At 50.6% G+C, this 21,094-nt stretch overlaps 1 protein-coding gene and 2 pseudogenes across 2 annotated transcripts; all 3 read right to left on the reverse strand.

The window, feature by feature from the left end:
• Window positions 1–1,820: 1,820 nt before the first annotated feature.
• LOC125537466 (uncharacterized) lies at window positions 1,821–4,351 on the reverse strand (annotated as a pseudogene).
• A 1,251-nt stretch (window positions 4,352–5,602) lies between these two features.
• LOC147986173 (wall-associated receptor kinase 1-like) lies at window positions 5,603–9,782 on the reverse strand (annotated as a pseudogene). Its single transcript, XR_015617073.1, has 4 exons — window positions 8,807–9,782; window positions 8,184–8,654; window positions 7,508–7,654; window positions 5,603–7,387 (listed from the first exon to the last, which is right to left on the reverse strand). The product of XR_015617073.1 is annotated as a wall-associated receptor kinase 1-like (transcript).
• Window positions 9,783–9,915: 133 nt separating this feature from the next.
• Window positions 9,916–12,772, reverse strand: LOC125539101 (protein RETICULATA, chloroplastic-like). Its single transcript, XM_087544529.1, has 8 exons — window positions 12,288–12,772; window positions 12,116–12,214; window positions 11,789–12,009; window positions 11,514–11,583; window positions 11,309–11,388; window positions 11,051–11,115; window positions 10,462–10,657; window positions 9,916–10,245 (listed from the first exon to the last, which is right to left on the reverse strand). Exons 1-7 carry the CDS (start codon window positions 12,735–12,737, stop codon window positions 10,464–10,466), a joined length of 1,179 nt encoding a protein of 392 aa, XP_087400655.1. The 5' UTR covers window positions 12,738–12,772; the 3' UTR covers window positions 9,916–10,245; window positions 10,462–10,463.
• Window positions 12,773–21,094: the final 8,322 nt, after the last annotated feature.

The raw sequence follows: 21,094 nt of genomic DNA on the forward strand, positions 1-21,094 counted from the left end.
AACTTTAGAGATGAGCTTTGCAACTGAGTGTATCAGGCTAATCGGCCGGTAGTGGTTGACCTCAGAGGCACCATTCTTCTTTGGGAGCAGCGTGATCACAGCAGTGTTTATCTCCGCAAAGTTTTGCCCTGCCAGCTGATGGAACTTGTGAAAACAGCCATGACATCTTCCTGAATGATGTGCCAACAGGAGCGATAAAATTGTCCCGTGAAACCGTCAGGCCCGGGTGCTTTATCTGTTGGGGAGGAAATGATAGCTGCCCAAACCTCCGCCATGGAGAACGGTGAGTCTAGGCCTTGCGGGTCGATTGTGGGGATAGCCAGCCTCTCCCAATTGAGGGTGGTTTGCCGATCATCTTGCTTGCCCAGAAACTTGGTGAAATGGTCATGAAGGATCCTCTCTTTCCCTGCATGGTCGAAAATCTCCGAGCCACCCTCCCTGAGAGAATGTATGAAGTTTTTTCTTCTTCTGGCTCTCATTTTTGCATGGAAAAGAGTGTTTGCATCTCCCGCACGCAACCAGGTAATCCTTGAATCTTGTTTTCGCCTGGCCCTTTCAATGGCTGCCAGCCCTAACACTTTTAGCTTGAGTTGCTTTCTCAGATGAAACTCTGCAGTCGTGAGCCTTCTGCTTTCTTGAGCCACATCTAACAGGCGTATCACTTCGTTTGCGATGTGCAGCTGCATTTTCGCTTTTCCAAAAGTGGCCTTGCTCCAAATCTTCAGATCAGCCGCAGTCCGCTCGAGCTTCTTCTTGATTCAGACAAAAGGGCAGTCGTGTGGCACCGGCCTTTGCCAGGCATGATGGACTGTTTCCGAGAAGTGTGGAAACTTAGGCCAAAAATTTTTGAACCTGAACCTAGCTTTTCGTGCTGGCGTGTCCACTGCAGCGAGCACTAGAGGACAGTGGTCAGAGAATGATGTTGAGGCAGCAACCAACAGATGATTGGGGTGCAAATCTTCCCAGCCCGCGTTGCAGAACACTTTGTCAATGCTACAGAGGGTAGGGTTTTCTCTTTCATTACTCCATGTGAAACGCCGATTTTTGCACTTGATCTCCTTAAGTCCAGCTTGGTCTATGGCTCTGCGGAATTTTCCCATCATTCTCCTGTTTATGTTTGGATTGCTCTTGTCTCTAGCTTGATAGATCATATTGAAATCCCCGTTGATCATCCACGGTTCACCAGAAGGAGGGGCAGCAGCAGCTATTTCCGCAAGAAAATTCTCTTTCTGCGCATCGTCTGTCGGGCCATAGACCGTGGTCATCCAAAAATGCTGCCCCGAGCTCAGTTCACGTACTTTTGCCGTGATGGAAAAGCCACCCAAATAGTGAGAAACTACGTCGACTACATCTTTATCCCAGAAAATCGCCGCTCCACCTCTGGTCCCGATCGCAGGCAGCACTACACATCCCTGTGATCTACTGCCGCCTATCTCACAAGCTACCGCCGTCGTCCAAGAATCAATTTTGGTTTCCTGTAGGCATAACACAGCTACTCGATGAGAAGAAACTACGTCGCTGACAACCGTGCGCTTCGCCGGACAGTTCAAACCTCTGACGTTCCAGGACATGAAGACTAAATTGCCGTCATACATCGAAGAAACTAAATCTTCTCCGCCAACTGAAGATTTTACTAACACAGAACGGGGACACCTTACAGCAGCACCAGGGGCGACGACGGCCACCAATAGCCCCCAAACCCCGTCGTCGACGATCAAACCACAACATCGAAGAACTACACATGAAGACTAGACCTAACTCAAGCTGGTTTAGGACCAGCCGCTGGCGGAGACTAGCTACTGCTAATACTACAGACATGATCAGACTTGCATGAGCTCCTCTGCATCCGTGATCTCTGCCATGCCCGCGGCGGTCTTGAGAGCTTTCTAGTCGAGGCCGGTCAGCTTGGCGATTGCAGCGATGTCGCCGTCGGAGAGGGGTTCCTGGAAACGCTTCATGATCTGCGCAGCCGCTTTCGGAGTCATCTTGTCCTTGGGGCCGAGCTCACCAAGCTCCTGGACTAGGCGCAGCACCGCCCTCTGCGCCACCGGGGTGGAGATGCCAGCTGCTGCCTGTCGAGCATTGCGACGGGAGGGAGCGGAGGTAGCCCTGGACTTGGGCGGAGCGGAGTGGCGAGGACGAGGAGGCTGGCTTGGGAGGATCGGAGGTGGGACCGCTGCAAACAGCTCGGCCGCCTGCGCCTGACTGCTGCCGATCTGCATGGAGCCCACCTGCTGGATGACCGCGTCCATCTGGAAGCCCACCGTCGCTATTGCAGGGGAGGCGATGCACGGCAGCATCTCCGGGCTCTCCAGCTCGGCCGGCTTGGCGGTGGGCGGAGAAGGCGAGCGGCCACCGTCTTCGAAAGCTAGAGGGGGGACCAGCGCCTCCTGAATGGCGTTCTCCATCTCTAGTTGCATGCAGTTTGTGCGCGAAGGCGGAGAAAGGGCGCGTCTGTTGTCGGAGAAGGAGAAGAACTGGGCCACCGGGTCAACCTCCGTTGCTGGGGGGGGGAGCGGAGGGGGAGTGGCGGGGTGGCTCGCGGGACTGGAGTGCCGGATGCCCTCCCAGTGGCAGGGTGGCCATGACGGGCAGCCGCGTGGCGGCGGCCGGCAGGCGATCTGCTGCGGCGGCGGTGCGCGTCCGTGATCACGTCTCCGTCGCAGCCCCTGGAGTGGCAGCCGCGACCGAGCAGGTGGTCCTTCCAAGAACGGCTTGCGCCGGAACCGCCGCCTCCACTATCCTCCTCGTGGTCGCGAGCGCCCCCACCGAGCACAGGGCCACAACCCCCAGCCCCGGCGCGCGGCGCCCTGCTGCGGGCCCCACCCTACCCGTCTTCGACATGCGCCACCCAAGAGCCGGGCTCGATGCGCGGGAAGGGGCGGTCGTCGTCTTCGTCCAAGGAGGGCAGCCCGCTCTGGCCGGAGTGAGATGAGCGCGGCGAGAGGGGTGACCAATCCTCCAGCAGGTCGACATGGATCAGCAGGTCATAGCGCCGGACGCTGGGTGGCGGGGGGATGCGGCGATCCGCGGGGGCGAGGCCGATGATCTCGTCCGCCGGGCCCGCACCCCGCTTGAGCACCCAGAGCGCGTGCCTGGTGGGGATGTGGGAAACGTCCCAGACCCAGAGCCAGAACGCGAAGGTCGTGGTGTGCCCCCTCTCCAGGGTGCGCGAATCGAGCCGGTCGACGCGGCCGATGTCGCCGAAGGCCTCATCCGCACCCGGCAGCGACCAAAACTGCATGGGCAGGTCTTCCACCACAACGCGCACGTGATGATGGAACTTGAGGGGCGCGGCGTGGTCGTCTTCGTGCCAGGCTCTGATGAAGTACTTGCAGCCTTCAACCTTGATGACGCCGCGGCGCACGGCGTTGTCCCGGTGCGCAGGGAGGTCAAAATGGACGAGGAAGGCTTCAGGCTGGTGGGCGGTGACGCGCAGCAGGTGCGGAGGGGTGGAGAGCTGCTCGAGGATGACCTTGCCCACCGCCGCGGGGGTGGTAGAGTGCGAGCGGTCCGCGGCGGTCAGGGTGACCGCGTGCTGGTGCAGGACGTGCTCCTCAAGTTCCAACGCCGGAGAGGCCACGACGACCTTGCGGCTCTCGCGCGGCCGCCGAGCCGGGTCGCAGAGGGCAAGGCTTGCCATGGGTGCAGGGGGGAGGGGAGGCGGAGGCGGAGGCGGGAAGACGACACGGTCGCGGACCGGAGCTCGGCACTCCGCCGAGAACTTCAGGCGAGCACTGGAAGCCCCACCTGGGCCGCCGTTTCTTGGATTTTGCGGGCACTCCTTGCCAAAATGCCCAGCGCGCTTGCAAATGATGCAGCGGAGGGGATTCCGGCAGTCAACACGGCGGTGGATCTTACTGAGGCAGCGGAAACATTTACCTCTGAACTGGCTTAAGAAGGCCTCCCTCCCAGCAGCGGCATTGAAGGATCTGCGCCGGACCGAGCGCGAGATCGAAGCACGCCCGCTTCGATCCGCCGAGCGGGAGCCTTCCCTCCCATACTTCCGGGATTTGACCACCGTCCAACCCACCTCCGTCGGGCCGGCCTGGCCCGAAGAGGAAAGACTGGCCGAGGGGGAGGGGCGAACAACCACGGATTTAAGGCGCGCCCGGCCCCCATCGGAGGACGCCCCCAGATCCGACGGTCCGAGCCGCGCACCGACCTTGGATGGACCGCCGCGTTGCAGGATTCGCGGCGTTGAAGCTGGATCTAATGCCGTAGCCGTCGAGGCCGCTGACCACGGGGAGGAGGGCTGCGAGGAGCCGCCGGGTCGAAGCGAGACTCCAGCGGACGGCGAGGAGCTCCGACAAGGCGGGAAGGGGAGGTTGGAGGCGCAGCTGCCGGCCATAGTGGCCGGATTTGGTGGCCGCCGCGGCCGGAGCGGCCTGCGGCGCGGTGTGGGGAGGGGTGGTGTTCACGGCGGTGTGTTCGGCTCGATGACCTGGCAGCTCCAGGTTGCCTCAGTCCTACTCGTCTCGGCGTGGACATTACATCAAACACCTTGCGTGCGCCATCTCTACCTCGCTGACTCTGCCATCAAGCAGACGACCACGGGTAGCCTGCACCTAGGCGCCACCTGCATGGTCCACTCCGGCCGTGCCTGCCATGGCAGCCCCGTTCTGGCGGCCGGGAGCGCTGAAGCAGTATTGCGCCAGCTTGCTTTGGGAGGGGATCGATGGCAAGCGATGAAGCAGAGACGCCGGACTACTCATATTCTACGCCGAGGATGAAAATTCGGCAGATGAATCCTTGATGTCCAGGCCAGAGAAAGGCGCGAGAATCGAACATTGCCAGTCACGAACCACGATATTGACCGACCCTATACGGCTGTGCCGTGGTGCTCCTACGACACCTCACATTCCCGGCGCCGCCGCCGCCGCCGCCTAGAACGACGTCATCCTGGCTTTGTTCCTACTGCGCGTTCAGGGCCATCGTGCATAGACAGACTGGGCGACAGCAGTAGGTGCCAGGCCCTGCTATCTGAAGATACTGAAGAATGCAGCACTTCGATTGTTGATGCTCTGTTTTCGCTTCCTCAAGTCACCCGTTGTCGTCTGATCGTTCATAACGGGCGACCTTCCTCGACCGTAGATCAACCATCCAACGGGTACCGGCAGCGAGGTTGTCACTGTTGCTTTTCCGACAAAGCTACTTTACTGTTTTCTCTCGTCCTTTTAGATACCCCTGTAAACTAATATAAGAACGTTTATAAATTACTAAAGTAGTGATTTGAACGTTTCTTTATTAGTTTACGGAGGGAGTACTTTGTAAGGCTATTCAACCTCGCTGACATGCATCTCTCTCCCATCGTGGTTCATGTAACAGTGTACAATAAACGCTTCTTGGTTAGATCCAATTCTCTCCTTTATGGTAGATTATCTTTTATGGTTACTAATCAAACTTTACATAATATTTAATTATCAAGTTATAGTTACAGTTAACCCTAACCACAAACACAGAGTGTCAATGTGCCAAATGAAATTCTAGCATCCATAAATATAACTCTATAGAAGAGACGCTTAGTTAAGCGTCTACCCTGTACAAATAAACACCGGTGCTTCAAAAAAATTCGGTTTATTTTTCTAAGCACTTCCCTAAGCATCTTCCATTGTACAAGGCCTAAGTGTATTACGCTAAATCCCATAAAAGGTCCACTTAACTATAGCGGACATCCACATCTCGTAATCAAATGTACCATCGTCGATGTATTGATCCTACAAACATGAGGCAACATATGCGTAGCAGATCTACGTGGGTCCAGATTTAGGCCCTCGGAGAGAGGTAATATCTTACTAACAACTTTGGTGGATTGTATTGTTTGTATCGCCGTATGGATATGAAATCACAAGCCCTCACAGATGTTCTCAAGGTTTCTAGGATATAGCAGACATCCACACCATCTCGTAATCAAATGTAGCATTCTCTGTGATACTACAAGTTCTTAACTGAAATTCTACCAGACATCAGATAATCACTTGTTTAAGAGTCAAGAGTAGCATAGGGACGGAACTAGGGTGCAAGTGCCATGCAAGCATCTGTCACCACCAACAACTTTGTTTCAAGTGTCGCCCTCTCTAAGCTACTCCCTCTGTCCCATAATATAAGATGTTTTTTGACACAGTGTAGTGTCAAAAAACGTCTTATATTATGAGACAGAGGGAGTGCAAATTATCATGGTATGCGCAAGGATGACGCGTACTCTTGCTCTGGACTGTACTGGCGTGTGCCGTCGTGACCAGCCACCGGAACAACGCCTCCACGCCAATCTCCTCCTCCTACATCACGGTGAGATCGAACCACTTCATCCTTTCGTGGAGCAACCTTCCGTTCCCTCAGGAATTGTAACCTCATCTCCACGTCCTTCATGCTAGGTCTCTTCTGCCCTCTTAGGTTCAAGCACTCTCGCGCCAAGAAAGCCACCTGCTTGGTCGCCTCCATATCTTCTTCCCGCAGAACCTGCTTATCCACTATCTCCTCTAGAGGCCTGTCCCCCATAGCCCACAGGAAGTAGTTGGACAAGTTTTGCTTCTCGCCACTCTCGTTCTCGATGAGCGGCTTCTTTCTCATCAGCAACTCGACAAGAATCACCCTGAAACTGTAGACATCGCTCTTCTCGGTTAATCGGCCCGTGTGGTAGTACTCCGGATCCAAGTAGCCAAAGGTGCCCTGCACGGCAGTGACCAAATGTGTCTGGTCAATTGGTATCGACCTCGATGCACCGAAATCCAAAACCTTTGCGTATGGCTGTCGCTCAGGAGCACGTTCATGGACTTGATGTCTCGATGAAGGATCGACATTGAAGCTGCCGAGTGCAGGTACGTGAGTGCGCCCGCGATCTCGGTGGCGATCCTAAGGCGCTCCTCCAAAGGCATCGGCAAAAGCCTACCATCTTGCTTGCCGTTCAAGAGGTCGTAGAGCGTGCCGTTGGAGACGAACTCATAGACGAGCAGAGGGACCTCGGACTCCAGGCAGGATCCGTGGAGCTTCACGACGTTCCTATGGTTGATCTGCGACAGGATGGCAACCTCGTTGATGAATTGGTCGATCTCGGTGCTCACCACTAGCTTTGCCCTCTTGATGGCGATGATGCGCTGGTCCGTGAGGATGCCCTTGTAGACAGTTCCATGGCCGCCGCGACCGACCACGCGTGAGTGGTCAAAGTTGTTGGTCGCCTTCTCTAGCTCTTCCAGGGAGAATATCTTGGTGGTGTCACTGGCACTTGAGTCAGAGGAGACGAGCTGTTCAAGGAGGATGCCCTTGTTCTTGCGGAAGTACCTCTTCCTGAGCTGTTTCTGGACGCCTTTCTTCCATCTATGGATGATAATGATTGTAATCACGGCAAGAAACAGAATCCCCGCGCCAGTGCTCAGTCCAATGCTAACACCTGCGTCACATTGCATTGGTTTACCACCGTGTTAGTAATCATTCACTTTCAGAAGGAGTGGACTCGGATGATCTTGGAAAGTGCAACTAGCTGAATTTGCTGAAAATCAAAATGTCGTACCTAAGATAACATTTGATGCTTTGCACTTCCTTGCAATTATGTCAAAATCTGTCCCGCGCGGGCAACTAAAGCAAGTAAAACTTCCGAGGCTATTCTGACAGATTCCATTGCAAGTGTATTTATCTGGGTGCAAGCACTCGTTGATATCTGCAAATGGCACGAAGCAGCATCAGAAAGTAAACATAAGAAGAGAATTCCTGCGATCAGTACTAATTCCCTGGGAATGAAAAGAAAGGGCTCATTCGGTTTGGAGAAAACCAAAACATAGAAATTATAAGTAGTACAGGAATATGATAGGATGACACTTGCCATCATCCTAAGGGATTGAATTGCCTCGTTCCTACGCAAAAAATAAGCTTTGAGTGGATGTGTAGTTTCTTTCAAAAACAAGAAAATGAATAGTATTCCTAAGGAATTTCTACAAACCGAATGCATCTATAGAAACCTTTCCTCCAGAATCCTCATTCTTACATTGTGCCTGTGAAATCCTTCATTCAAACCGAATGAGGCCTGAGCATCCCTTGTCTCTGTGCTCTGGGTTCCATGATCATGCCCTCTTGCGTTCATGTCATGTATTGTACGTTGTACTCTCTGTTGTACTCATTCTCTTTTCTTCTATCAAGGAAAGATAAGCAAGCTTTGCGTATTCGCGAAAAAAAAAAGATCAAGAACTTGCCTGTGCATCCACCTTGGAGGTAAGGATTTCCTTGGAAACCGGAAGAGCATTTGCACCTGTATCCCACATGCTTGCTTGTTCTGTCGTCGGTGACATCCATGCAGTGGCTATGAGCGCTCAAGCATCTGTACTCCTTGTTGTTCAGCATCGCCTCCCTGCATGTTCCGTCATCGACAGCCCATTTTACCATGCCCGATTCTCCTGAAAATGAGTAGAGCGTGGTGTCTCGATCCCCCAAGAAATCACCCGGGTCGGACCGCTTCTGAATCCTCAAGACGCCCTCGTCGATGGATATGTCGGTGACTAGCGAGTGCTTGGTCATTTGGAGGATGGCAGGAGAGGGTCCTGGGTTACATGTCAGGTAAAGATGGATCCTTGCAAAGCAGCCCAGCTCTGTGCCGAAGGGGAATGGAACGCTCACGTTCCCGCACATCGTTGGACAGTTGGCCTTCGGCTGGGTGGAGCCATAAACTGTTGGACAGAAGATGAAACAAATGATCAGATAAAACTTGTTCATGAAATACTCTACATCCTCTGGCATTCATATGAAAAAAAATGATCAGTTTACAAGGAGTAGCTATCAACTGGCATTCATATGTCATGACAGAGACGGAGGGGATCACCTTGGTCCGGCACGCAGCCATCGACGGCGTGGGGGTTGCCAGAGAAGCCTCTGGAGCAAAGGCAGACGTAGCCTCCAATCGGCGAGTCCCGGCACTCGCTGTGGTTACTGACACAGGCATATGTCACCCTGTCGTCCATGGCGCGCCGGCAGTCCGGCTGGCCGGGGATGGCCCAATCCAACAGAGCCGGAGGGACCATGTCGGGGTGAATGTCACGCTCCAGGTCGCTGGGCTGGAATGTGTACCTGTCCCGGCCGGTGACGAAGAAGGTCAGTTTGTCCCGGCTGACACCGTCCCCGCCGTTGCGCGACAAGTTGAGGGTGAACGCCCGGAGGTGCACGCCTACGTCGATGCGGCAGCAGCCCACGCCGACGCAGAGCCCGTTGGGCAGCCTCCGCATGACCTCCTCCCCGGCGCAGGCCACGGAACAGCTCCCCACCGCAGCCCCACGGTCGAGCATGGTGGCCGTGACGCCGCAGCCGAGGACGAACAGCGACATGTTGGACGCGCCGGAGATGGCGAACGGCCTGCCGGGGCCGTCCCACGAGGCCGAGGCGGAGACCGTCCTCATGCGCACCGTGCGCACGATGTTGACGGCGAGCGAGGAAATGAAGCCGGTCGCCAAGATCGTGTAGTCCACCGTCACGCTGGGGCTGCCCAGCAGGAGGCGCTTACTGTACGTGTTGGCGTCGCAGGTGAGGTTGAACCCCGGCAGGGAGCACCCGGGGCCTACGCCGAACGGGTAGGAGAAGTCGATCAGGCCGCAGCTCGTCGGGCAACGGCGGACGGGCGCGGCGGCCGCCGTGGCTGGTGCGGCCACAAGCGTCACCAGCAGCGGCAGGAGCGCGATAGCCGCCATGGTCAGGACCATCTTGTGCTGCTGGTACATGCTTCGCCTCGTGTGTATGCCAATTGCTTGTTCAGATTGGATGGTCTAGGCAAGCTGCAACACGCCTTCACTTGTGATTTGTCATGCTAGGACTTCTTCATTCGAAGACTAGTCGTATGATGAATCACTCAAGTCATTTTCGGCAGATGTACTTCCGTCATTATCCAGTGTGCCAGCGAGGTTTAAGTCAGCCGACAATTTGGACCCTCCTCCCACAAAATAGATGCGGACAATTTTTTTTCAAATAGTAACAGGCATCCTTCCTACTTCCCACACCATTATTTTGGGTAGTCAACTCACATCGCATTACTCATGTGATTAAACTAAACGACGACGCTACACCAGTGTTTGACTTGGTACAGGAATGAAATAATTGAAAAGATACTACTGTTCATAGCTCATGTCTGACAACCTTGCAAGGTTGCAATATCATCTGCTTCTTCGCTTTTCTCCGACTGATGATCGAATTTCACCACAGGGCTGCGATTGCCTCTAGCAAAGCTGAAATTCGCCAACGAAGCTCGTACGGATCTCTTGCTTGAATTCCTCCCTGAAGAATACCACAAAATTCAATGTTTTCTTAGGGTCTGCGAGAATCATTTAAAGAAATGGAATGATTTGACATCCTTCCAAATGATGCAAGATAATGGTAGGACATCACCTGGAAGCATTTGCTGTTCAACGAATAGGTGTATAAAATTGATTTTCCATGACATACTATTGGTGAGAAGATGACAAGATGAACAACTAAAACAGGATCACTCACCATTACTGGACACCACTCCATCGAGCCCAGTCGATAAACTGCATCCCACCATAGATGTTATTGGCAAAGCGGACACCAACGGTGAAAGCCAGTGCAACAGGAGGGGCACCCTTTGCAACTGGTGATGCCTCAACTACTCGCTCCAGGCCATTGATGATCTGATAGCGTGTATTAGATGATACAGCAAGGAATACGCCTACATGTTAACATTGCTTGTCAGTTGAGGAATGGAACACCGAAATGTGATGTGCTACTACTAGTTTGGGGCATAAATCAGGAAGCCCGCTGCAGAAAAAATGACATAAACAGTAAGAAATGACATATATCAGGAGTAGCAAGTGAAGAAATCAATTTATATATCAACTGTCGGAGAATGTCTGAATTAACATAGTTAGAGAAATGTTCAAGAAATTTTAGTGAAACTAAGCGAAACTGACATTAAACATTAAAGTATGCTCATATCATATGTCTATCTGTCTCAGCTGTTAGATATCTCTTTAGTGGACATAAAACCCACATTTGCAATTACTGAACATGTGGTCAAAGTAAAACAAGTAGTAAAATGAAGAAAAAAACACAATATACATACCCCAAAGAGCAGCACTTTTAATAAGTGGTGGAACAGGAATATCTTCCTCTGTTTTTTTGACACTCCTGAAAAATGAACAGAACCAAGCAAAATCAGACAAGTCAAGATAAGAGAAACATAATTTGAGAATAATATTCATTGGCAATACTGAGGTGGTGACAAACAACAAAGAAATCCTGCAGAAAGACCTTACAAAAGGATAGTATAATGGGAGAAAAAATTATTATGTATCAAAAGCACAAAAGGCACAAGCATTACCTCTTGGCATTCATTATCATATTGCAAATTCCCTGACCGATAATACCACAGACAAATCCAACTGAGCCATACAAAACACCCTGGGATAAAATTTAAAACAACCCAATTCAAACAACGTAATGGTGCTCCAGCAATTCAAAACAGAATATCGGATAATGATGCTACATTCAGAGTGAATACTTTTGATGTAAGATTCATTCATTACCTTATAGAAGTACGTCCCAATTCTTTGTTGGACTGTAAATCTGCAGCCTGGCCTTTCAGCTTCAAAAACACTGCAGGTAAGAGGCCATAAAATCAGCATGTCGGACTGGAAAAAAAATTGTATTGAGAAGAATACACAGAATGCATCCACACTATCTCGTTCCATTTCTTGGATAGAATCTGATGGTCATGACAAATGAAACTACAAACTGGGCACCTTTATTTTACTTCTCATATTATCGTGGTGGGAACTTATAGTGAAAAATATGATTTCACCTGCTTGGCAAAGCTCCAGCCATCCGGTTGAACCTCCCCAACAGCCCCGTTGACGAAGACGCCTTTCCCAATCTAACATATGGAGCCAACATCCCAACTAGGGCGATATCAACAACAATCCCGATCAAAATGTCAGCAGCATATAACTCAAACTCTGCCCAAAAATCCTCCCCCCTCTTCTGCACCTCCGCAAGCGTTGCACAGCAGGAGTCGATCACAACCTGCATTCAGTCCGAAACCCCAACTTCAAAATAGCATAGGACTGAAATATAAAAACATCAATTCTGAGTTCTGATACAAAAATAGTCAACGATGAATCGCACATACCTCGATGCCAACTTTGAAGAGAAATGACGGATCGGCGAGCATTCTGTTGCGGAGCACTGAGAAGGCCCGGATCATCGCGGCGAGTGGCCACGGTGCGGCCTGCGGGGATGGAAAGAGGTGAGGAAACCGCCGGATTTACGCCTCAGCAAAAGAACTGTGCAATTCGGTATACCTGCAAATCGAAGTATCGGAGCAAAATCACTTCCCGGATGCCGGCGTCCCTGGCCGCTTCAATCATGTCGGCCGGGAGCTTGACGCCGCGGGCGGCCGCGAGGCGCGCCACCTCGCTGAAGCCGAGCAGCGGCCCGAACTCGGCCTCCTCGTAGTCGTCGTCGCCGCCGTCGCCATCGTTTCCACCTCCATCTTTTCCTCCGTTTCCTCCCGAGTCGTCCCCACGGTTCCCGGCACCCGATCCGTCGCCGGTGGCGGCGTGAGGGGCGTGCGGCCCAGAGCAGGAGAGCGGCTGAGGTTTGGCGAAACGGGGGAATAGTCTGACGGAAAGGTGAAGAGGTTTTGGATCGTGAAAGGGTTTGGAAGGAGGGCAGCCGGGGGAGGAGGAGATCGCGGCGGCGGCGGCGGCGGAGGAAGCGAGGGAGGAGAGGGAAACAGAGGCGGAGGCCATGACGATGAATTGGGGGCTAAGGGTTTTAAGTTATTTTCCCTCTTTGTTCAGGTTTAAGGAATTGTTCAGAAGTGCTAAATTCAGTTAAATTCGAGTACAAAAGGTTGTCTTTTTTTGCAGGAAAAATGGAGTTTATTCGAAGTTTAAAGAGTTACAATCAAGGCCCACAATTTTCTCAAGAACTATGGTTAAGCCACACCGTAATAGTACACTCTGTAATTTGCCAGTAAATCTATCAATTTGCCTTGTTCCCTTCGTATCTTCAGCGAAATAAATTCCCTATCACACATCAAGACCTCTGAAACTATCTGGCCATTGCTATTTATGATAGACATTGGGATTTCCTGAAGAGTGACAAAGCAATGTAGTAGCTAAAAGTATTTTCATGAGTAAAGAACCAATGTTTATCGAACCAATAGAAGACGTCACCCATATAAGATAAACGATACGTGCACACACACACAAACCAACCTTTGCACCCAACGACAACAAAGGGTTCGTCAATTCCTTCGTTCTCGCCAATTACAAGGATTAAATCTTATAGTGATAAATGTATAAAATAAAAATAAAATAAAAACAACGAGGAAATGTTTTTAGGGTTTTAGTAAGTATGAAGTGAATTGACCCGACATCTCTCTCGTAAGCATAGTACGGTAGGTAAATAAATTACTGTTGAGCAATTGATAGAATAGCGCACAGTTATGATGGTTCTTCATGGCATGATCAATATATAGCCTTTACGTCCGAGACAAATAGACTGAAATCCATCTGCATCTACTATTATTACTCCACTCATCGACCGCTATCCGGCTGTTGGAATATTAGGCAAGTTCATGATCAATTCCAGTAAATAATTCATGACTAAGACAGAAACTAGCATGCAACAATCTAGCAAACTAGAAGAGCATCAAATCACGTACAACAGCATCGCCCAGAAAATAGCAACTTCGGAGAGGGACATGAACAAATTACAATTGATGTATTGTTCGGTAGTTGCAGCAGGAGCGACGGTGTTGCTGGCGATGTTGGCGGCGATCTGTTGTTGACGACGATGAGTAGCACCGCCTGACTTAGATGGAAGACGACCCGTGATAATGAAGTTGAGTAGTCGCGCAGAGCGCTTCCCAAAAACCTAATTCGTCCTCTCCCGGTGCAAGATCGCAAAGATGAACGGTTCCGAAGACCCGCTCTCTCGCACACCGATGCATGTCGGCGTTCGGAATAGAGTAGACTACGGTGGCAGCGCAAGTTGTGAGACGAGGCAAAACCCTAGATACTTTCGGTATGTCTATGGCCGCGGCGGTAGCAGTATATATATTAGGACCCAAGGCGGTATTGTGTCGCGATCACAATCCCAAACCAATTTGGTTTTTAAGTCGTATACTTACCGGACAAGAAATCATTAACTTGTCTGCCAAGACATAAAAAAACGACAAAAGGAAGTTGCGCTCCTGTAAGGCAACGGACCGGATTTCAGTGGACCATTCACGCGCATGTCGCACGTACGCCACGCCACGGCCCGGCCAGGCGAGGCGAGTGAGCGCGCGTGCGTGGTCTTCCCTTTCTCTTCTCAACACACCACTTAGAGTGGTGGAGAGAACTGATACGTCTTCAACGTATGTATAATTTTTTATTGTTCCATGCTTGGTCCCGCAAAAAAAATTATCTGTTTTGGATATTTTATATGTATTAATATGCTATTTTATATGATTTTTGGGACTAACCTGTTAACCTAGGGCCCAGTGCCAGTTTCTGTTTTTTCCCTTGTTTTAGAGTTTCGCCGAAAAGGAATACCAAATGGAGTCCAAATGGAATGAAATTTCCGCGATGATTTTTCTTGGACCAGAAGACATCTAGAGGACTTGGAGTGCAAGTCAGAGAAGCCACGAGGCGGCCACACGGTTGGAGGGTGTGCCCCCACCCTTGTGGGCCCCTCGTGACTCCACCGACCTATTTCTTCCGCCTATATATTCTCAAATACCCCAAAGCCTTCCGATGGAGCCACGAAACAATTTTTCCACCGCTGCAACCTTCTGTACCCGTGAGATACCATCTAGGGGCCTTTTCCGGCGTCCTGCTGGAGGGGGATTCGATCACAGGGGGCTTCTACATCAACACCATTACCTCTCCGATGAAGTGTGAGTAGTTTACCACAGACCTACGGGTCCATAGCTAGTAGCTAGATCGCTTCTTCTCTCTATTTGATTCTCAATACAAGGTTCTCCTCGGTGTTCTTGGAGATCTATTCATTGTAATACTTTTTGTGGTGTGTTTGCCGATGAATTGTGGATTTATGATTAGCTTATATATGAATATTATTTGAATCTCCTCTGGATTCTTATATGCATGATTTGGTATCTTTGCAAGTCTCTTCGAACTATCGGTTTGGTTTCGCCAACTAGATTGGTTTTTCTTGCAATGGGAGAAGTGCTTAGCTTTGGGTTCAATCTTGCAGTACTCGATCCTAGTGACAGAAAGGGAACCGACACGTATTGTATTGTTGCCATCAAGGATAACAAGATGGGGTTTTCATCATATTGCTTGAGTTAATCCCACTACATCATGTCATCTTACTTAATGCGTTACTCTGTTCTTATGAACTTAATACTCTAGATGCAGGCAAGAGTCGGTCGATGTGTGGAGTAATAGTAGTAGATGCATAATCGTTTCGGTCTACTTGATACGGACGTGATGCCTATATTCATGATCATTGCCTTAGATATCGTCATAACTTTGCGCTTTTCTATCAATTGCTCGGCAGTAATTTGTTCACCCATCGTAATATTTTCTATCTTGAGAGAGGCCTCTAGTGAAACCTATGCCCCCCGGGTCTATTTTCTATCATATAAGTTCCCAGTCTACAATTTTAGTTTCCTATTTACTTTCTTTGCAATCTTTTACTTTCCGTTCCATAAACCAAAAATACCAAAAAATATTACTTTACCGATTATCCATCTATATCAGATCTCACTTTGCGAATAACTGTGAAGGGATTGACAACCCCTTTGTCGCGTTGGGTGCAAGTTGGTGTTTGTTTGTGCAGGTATTCGGTGGCTTGTTGCGTTGTCTCCTACTGGATTGATACCTTGGTTCTCAAAAGCTGAGGGAAATATTTACTCTACTTTGCTGCATCACCCTTTCCTCTTCAAGGGAAAAACCAAAGCAAGCTCAAGAGGTAGCAAGAAGGATTTCTGGCGCCGTTGCCGGGGAAATTTATGCCAAGTCAAGTCAAGATTTGTCTCCCGTCAACTTGCCAATTTCTGGCGCTGTTGCCGGGGAGATCTACGCCAAGTCAAGACATACGAAGTACCCATCATAAACTCTCATCTCCGACATTACATTATTCGTCATTCGCCTCTCGTTTTCCTCTCCCCCACTTCTAAGATGATTTTTGAAAAGATTTTCCCTTTTCTTCGCCATTCTTCCGTTCGTCCTTCTGTTTGCTCGTGTTACCATGTGCCTTCTATTTGCTTGCATCTTTGCTTGCTAAAATCTATTGATATGGATCCTCATCCACTTGCTAATCTTTTTAAAATATCCAATTATGATGAACCAATTGCTAGTGAGTTGAGTGCACTAGATTATCTTTATGAGGTTTTGCTTGAAATTCGTGAATCTGAAAATTGTGATGAAGTGTTGAAAGAAGAAATTTATGAAGTGATTCACGATAGCTCCTTGAACGAAAAGCATGATAGGAATGATATTATTATAAGTTTTATTAATGTCATATGTGTTAATGATATGCAAAACCCTAAGCTAAAGGAAATATGCCCTAGAGGCAATAATAAAGTTGTTATTTTATATTTCCTTATATCATGATAAATGTTTATTATTCATGCTAGAATTGTATTAACCGGAAACCTTATACATTTGTGGATACATAGGCAAAACATCATGTCCCTAGTAAGCCTCTGCTAGACTAGCTCGTTAATCAAAGATGGTTAAGTTTCCTAACCATAGACATGTGTTGTCGTTTGATGAACGGGTGTCGGTGTCAAAACCGGCGGATCTTGGGTAGGGGGTCCCGAACTGTGCGTCTAGGCCGGATGGTAACAGGAGGCACGGGACACGAAGTTTTACCCAGGTTCGGGCCCTCTTGATGGAGGTAAAACCCTACGTCCTGCTTGATTAATATTGAAGATATGGGTATTACAAGAGTAGATCTAGCACGAGATCAGAGAGGCTAAACCCTAGAAGCTAGCCTATGGTATGATTGTATGTTGTGATTGTTGTCCTACGGACTAAAACCCTTCGGTTTATATAGACACCGGAGAGGGTTAGGGTTACACAAGGTCGGTTACAAAAGAGGAGATATCCATATACGTATTGCCTAGCTTGTCTTCCACGCCAAGTAGAGTCCCATCCGGACACGAGACGAAGTCTTCAATCTTGTATCTTCATAGTCTAACAGTCCGGCCAATCGATGTAGTCCGGCTGTCCGGAGACCCCCTAATCCAGGACTCCCACAGTAGCCCCTGAACCAGGCTTCAATGACGATGAGTCCGGCGCGCAGTATTGTCTTCGGCATTGCAAGGCGGGTTCCCTCTCCGAATACATGACAGAAGAAGTTGAATATGAGGATAGTGTCCGACCCTGCAAAATAAGTTCCACATTTCACCGTAGAGAGAATAATGTTCTCGCAGGTCTAATCCGCTAGCTTGTTTTGGCAACATGACGTCACGTCATGGCCCGGTGATTATTCGAACCGTTTCTTTTAACCAGCTCCACACATAACGCGAGGCGGTTTCTTGACACGTCTTGCCGAAGCGGAGATCGTGTTCCCTTAATTATGGGATTCTCATTAATGCGGTTCGTGGGTAACCCAACCGTGTCTAGGACTCCTAGATTATAGGTAAGTCCTAAACGGCTACGAAGAGGACGCTTGATATTCACCCTCTTTATAAGGGGACAAGGTTTTCGCTTTTTCCCTCCCGTGCTCAATCAAACCCTTTCCTTGCCTCGAGTTCCAACACCCAAAGCCCAGGTCAGGTGCTCCAGATCTTCAACCATGTCCGGATCCAGCCTTCAAGGCCGATGGACGCCCTCCTCCGTTACGGAAGAGGACATTAAGAAGTTGAGGGAGGCCAGATATCTGACCGCCGAGGTTTCGCATCGGCTGCCTGCTCGAGGGCAGGTCGTCCCTACTCCCGAACCCAACGAGAATGTTATGTTCGTCTCCCACTTCCTCCGAGGTCTAGGCCTCACTCTGGATCCTTTCGTCAGGGGCTTGATGTTCTATTACGGGTTAGATTTCCACGATCTAGCCCCGGACTCCTTTCTCCACATCACGGCATTTATTCTCGTGTGTGAGGCCTTCCTCCGCGTTACCCCTCACTTTGGCCTGTGGCTCAAGACCTTTGAAGTAAAGCCGAAGATGATCAAGGGGCAACAAGCAGCGTGCGGAGGTGCATCAATAGGCAAGATGGCAGGAGCTCCATGACCGAGAGGTTCCTTTCCAGAGGTGCCCGAATTATGGCAACGGGAGTGGTTTTATGTCACGGCTCCCAGAAGTGCCAAGTGGGCGGCTGCCCCCGCTTTCCGCTCGGGCCCCCCACCACAACTGATGTCATGGATTAGCAGGGGTCTGAGCTGGGGTCCAGCCAAGGACGTGCCTATACTGCAAAGCCGCATCCGAGATCTCTTCGAGGGAGATTTCAATTTGGTTGTGGTAATACAAGTTATGCTGGTTCGCCAAGTCCAGCCTTGCAAACGTCGACCCCTGTGCTTGTGGGAGTTCAACCCAGAGGGACCACGTGCCATTCAAAGTTTCCTCGGCCTGACGCACGAGGAGATGTACAAGTCATTCTTCGGACCTCACGTGGAATGTCCGGATATCACCGAGGACGTGGGCTTGAGTAGTAACCGCGCCGCCGAACAAGTAAGAAATCCTCTAGCCGAACACACTGTCTTTTATTCGAGGTTATTTTTGAGAGTTCGCCTTTTGACCAGGACTGGATAACGAAGGCGAATATGATTCGGTGTTTGGCCCCCCTCCCTGAGGGTTTGGAAAATCCGATATTGGAGAAGATGCTCGAGGTCGCACCTTGCCCGGAGCCCTTGAAGGAAGATACCGAGGGGGATAATACGGGCGAACGCGGGCCCCCATCGCTACCCGCTCCGACCGAGGGAACGAGCGTTTCCATGAAGGAGGACGACCGGGGGAGGAAAAGGACTGCTTCCGAGGATCCGGAAGCCGAAGCCTCCAAACGGGAGAAGAAGTCTCCCACAGAGGGTCCTGCCTCGGGGGGTGCTTTTGCTGCACAAAGTCCGCGACGGGATCAGCCCTCCAACGAGTCGTAAGTGATCCAAAATATTTTAATAGTAAGAGTATGCTATCTTTTTCCTCTGAGAAAACAACCACCGCATATATCTTGCAGTTCGGGCCTCAGCCCCTCTCAAATGAGTTCGTCTTCGGGGGATCTTCTTCCGGAGATGATGGAGAGCGAAACGCCTCCCCCGGACTCCTCCGCTCCAGAAGCGGGCGACCCTGAAGTGTCGTCGCGGAGGGCCTCTCCGGATCCGGTGAGGCCAGAAGATAGTCCCGTAGACCCCAGAAGTCCCCAGCGTCCGGCTCCCGAAGAGAGCATACGAAAGAGTCCGACACCGCATGGTGTGCGGTCGGACATTCTGAGGGAGTTGGTGGGGTGAGCGACCATCTCAGAAGAGCATCGTATGTTGATGGGTACGGTGATGGAGAGAATCTCGTCCGCTGAAAGCGGATTACATGAAGCCTTTATGAGTCTACTGACAGGCTTTGAGGTATGTGAGATAATACCTAAAATCTAAAAAGTGGTCGTGCGCTAAACAGACAGAACGAGCGGCCGAACGAGAGCCGCTCGATCTCGTCCCGATCGACGCCGCACGGTGTCCAGGTGTCCCCTGGTCGGGAGGTGGGGCCGCGCCGCTCAGACCCGCGTGTGGACCAGTCGCCTGGTCCGATTGTGCCACGCCGCGTGAGATAAATCGTCCGTGGGACCCACATGTCATCAAGGATTAGGCAGTTCTCCAGCGTTTTAGCCGTCGTGCGTAGTGGGCGGCAGTTTCGAATTTCGTGCCATTACCCCGTCCACCCCCACCTCTCGCCGCCCATTCCTCCACTTTCCCCCTTTTCTTTCGCCGTTGGTTGGTGCTCGGAGGCGGTTCCAAATCCGCCGAGTTGTGGTCGACGACGGGGCGCGCCGCGAGGGTCGTCGTCCACGGCGGCACAGGTACTGCTCCTACGCGCGCTCCTCGTCTTCGTCCCTGCTTGTTTCTCCACTCGCCCGTCCTCCTTTTTCTGGTGAGGTCACTCGTTTTCCGGTGAGGTCGCGGTCGTTGTCAGGGAGGTCGAGGTAGATGTCGAGGTCGCGGTCGGGGTTAGGGAGGTCGAACTCATTTTCCGGCGAGGTTGAGGTCACCCCAGCGGACTACTTCGTTTGGGAAACCGCCGGATTGGCAGGGGTGGGTTAGGGTTGTGCTCATCCCGTTGTTTTTGCGTTGCAGTAGGGGGTGAGCTCGTGCATATACGTACGGTACGAGTGGTTCGGGGAGGATGAGTGGTTCGCGGCGATAGAGCCTCTTCTATGGATTGAAGCCTCGCGGTGGATCTGGTGTTTTTGATGATTGTTTTTCCCCCACGGTGTGCAACTCTGTCGCCCCTTGCGTGCAAATTAGGAGCAGTAGTAGACAATTTTTGAGATAATATAGCCAATCTGCCAGCCTTATGGTGGTTCTCGTGGGTCATGTGTTTTTCTCCTCTTGTTTGCAATTAGGGACCATTACCTGTGCAAATTAGTACCTGTGCAAATTAGGGACCATTACCTGTGCAAACCAACTAAGAGGGTGAAACTTGTATCAGGGCCACTTTTTAGTTGGTAGACACTTGTGTTCCAGTTGCACAAAATTCTATCCAGTTGGCTTCATTCATATAGTAGTTGGCTGTCCCTATGTTCTGCAGTTGCACCATTTTTTTGCTAGTTGGGTGTCTACATACTGTTCAGTTGCACAAGTTGCCTGCTCAGTTGGCTACATCACTTTTACTAGTTGGCTGTCCATATGTTCTACACCTGCACTAGTTTGTCCCGCTTAGTTGGTTTGCTGTTTTGCACTAGGTCGACCGTCTATATGTTGTTCATTTGCACAATTAAATGGACGCATCCATATACTAATTGGTTGTATATATATACTGTTTTGTGTTGCACAAGTTGCTCTGCTTTCGTGGTCAAGTTGGTTGTCCATGTGTTTTACAATGGACACTAGTTGCCCTGCTTAGTTTGCTTGCTATTTTGTGCTAGGTTGTCTGTCTACGCGTCGTTCAGTTGCACAAGTTGCCTGATTAGTTGGCTGCATCCATGTACTAGTTGGTTCTGTACTTCATT

This window comes from Triticum urartu, chromosome 2A (assembly GCF_056163025.1).
Source record: "Triticum urartu cultivar PI428250 chromosome 2A, HENAU_Tu73, whole genome shotgun sequence".
In the NCBI taxonomy this organism is placed as follows: domain Eukaryota; kingdom Viridiplantae; phylum Streptophyta; class Magnoliopsida; order Poales; family Poaceae; genus Triticum; species Triticum urartu.

What these genes read in the sequence shown, in the direction of transcription:
- LOC125539101 (XM_087544529.1), bottom strand. Translation starts at nt 12,737, where the DNA reads ATGGCCTCCGCCTCTGTTTCCCTCTCCTCCCTCGCTTCCTCCGCCGCC. An exon ending in TCTTCAAAGTTGGCATCGAG is followed by an intron (nt 12,010 to 12,115) that starts GTATGTGCGATT and finishes GACTGAATGCAG; the next exon opens with GTTGTGATCGACTCCTGCTG. An exon ending in TAAAAGTGCTGCTCTTTGGG is followed by an intron (nt 10,658 to 11,050) that starts GTATGTATATTG and finishes GTTAACATGTAG; the next exon opens with GCGTATTCCTTGCTGTATCA.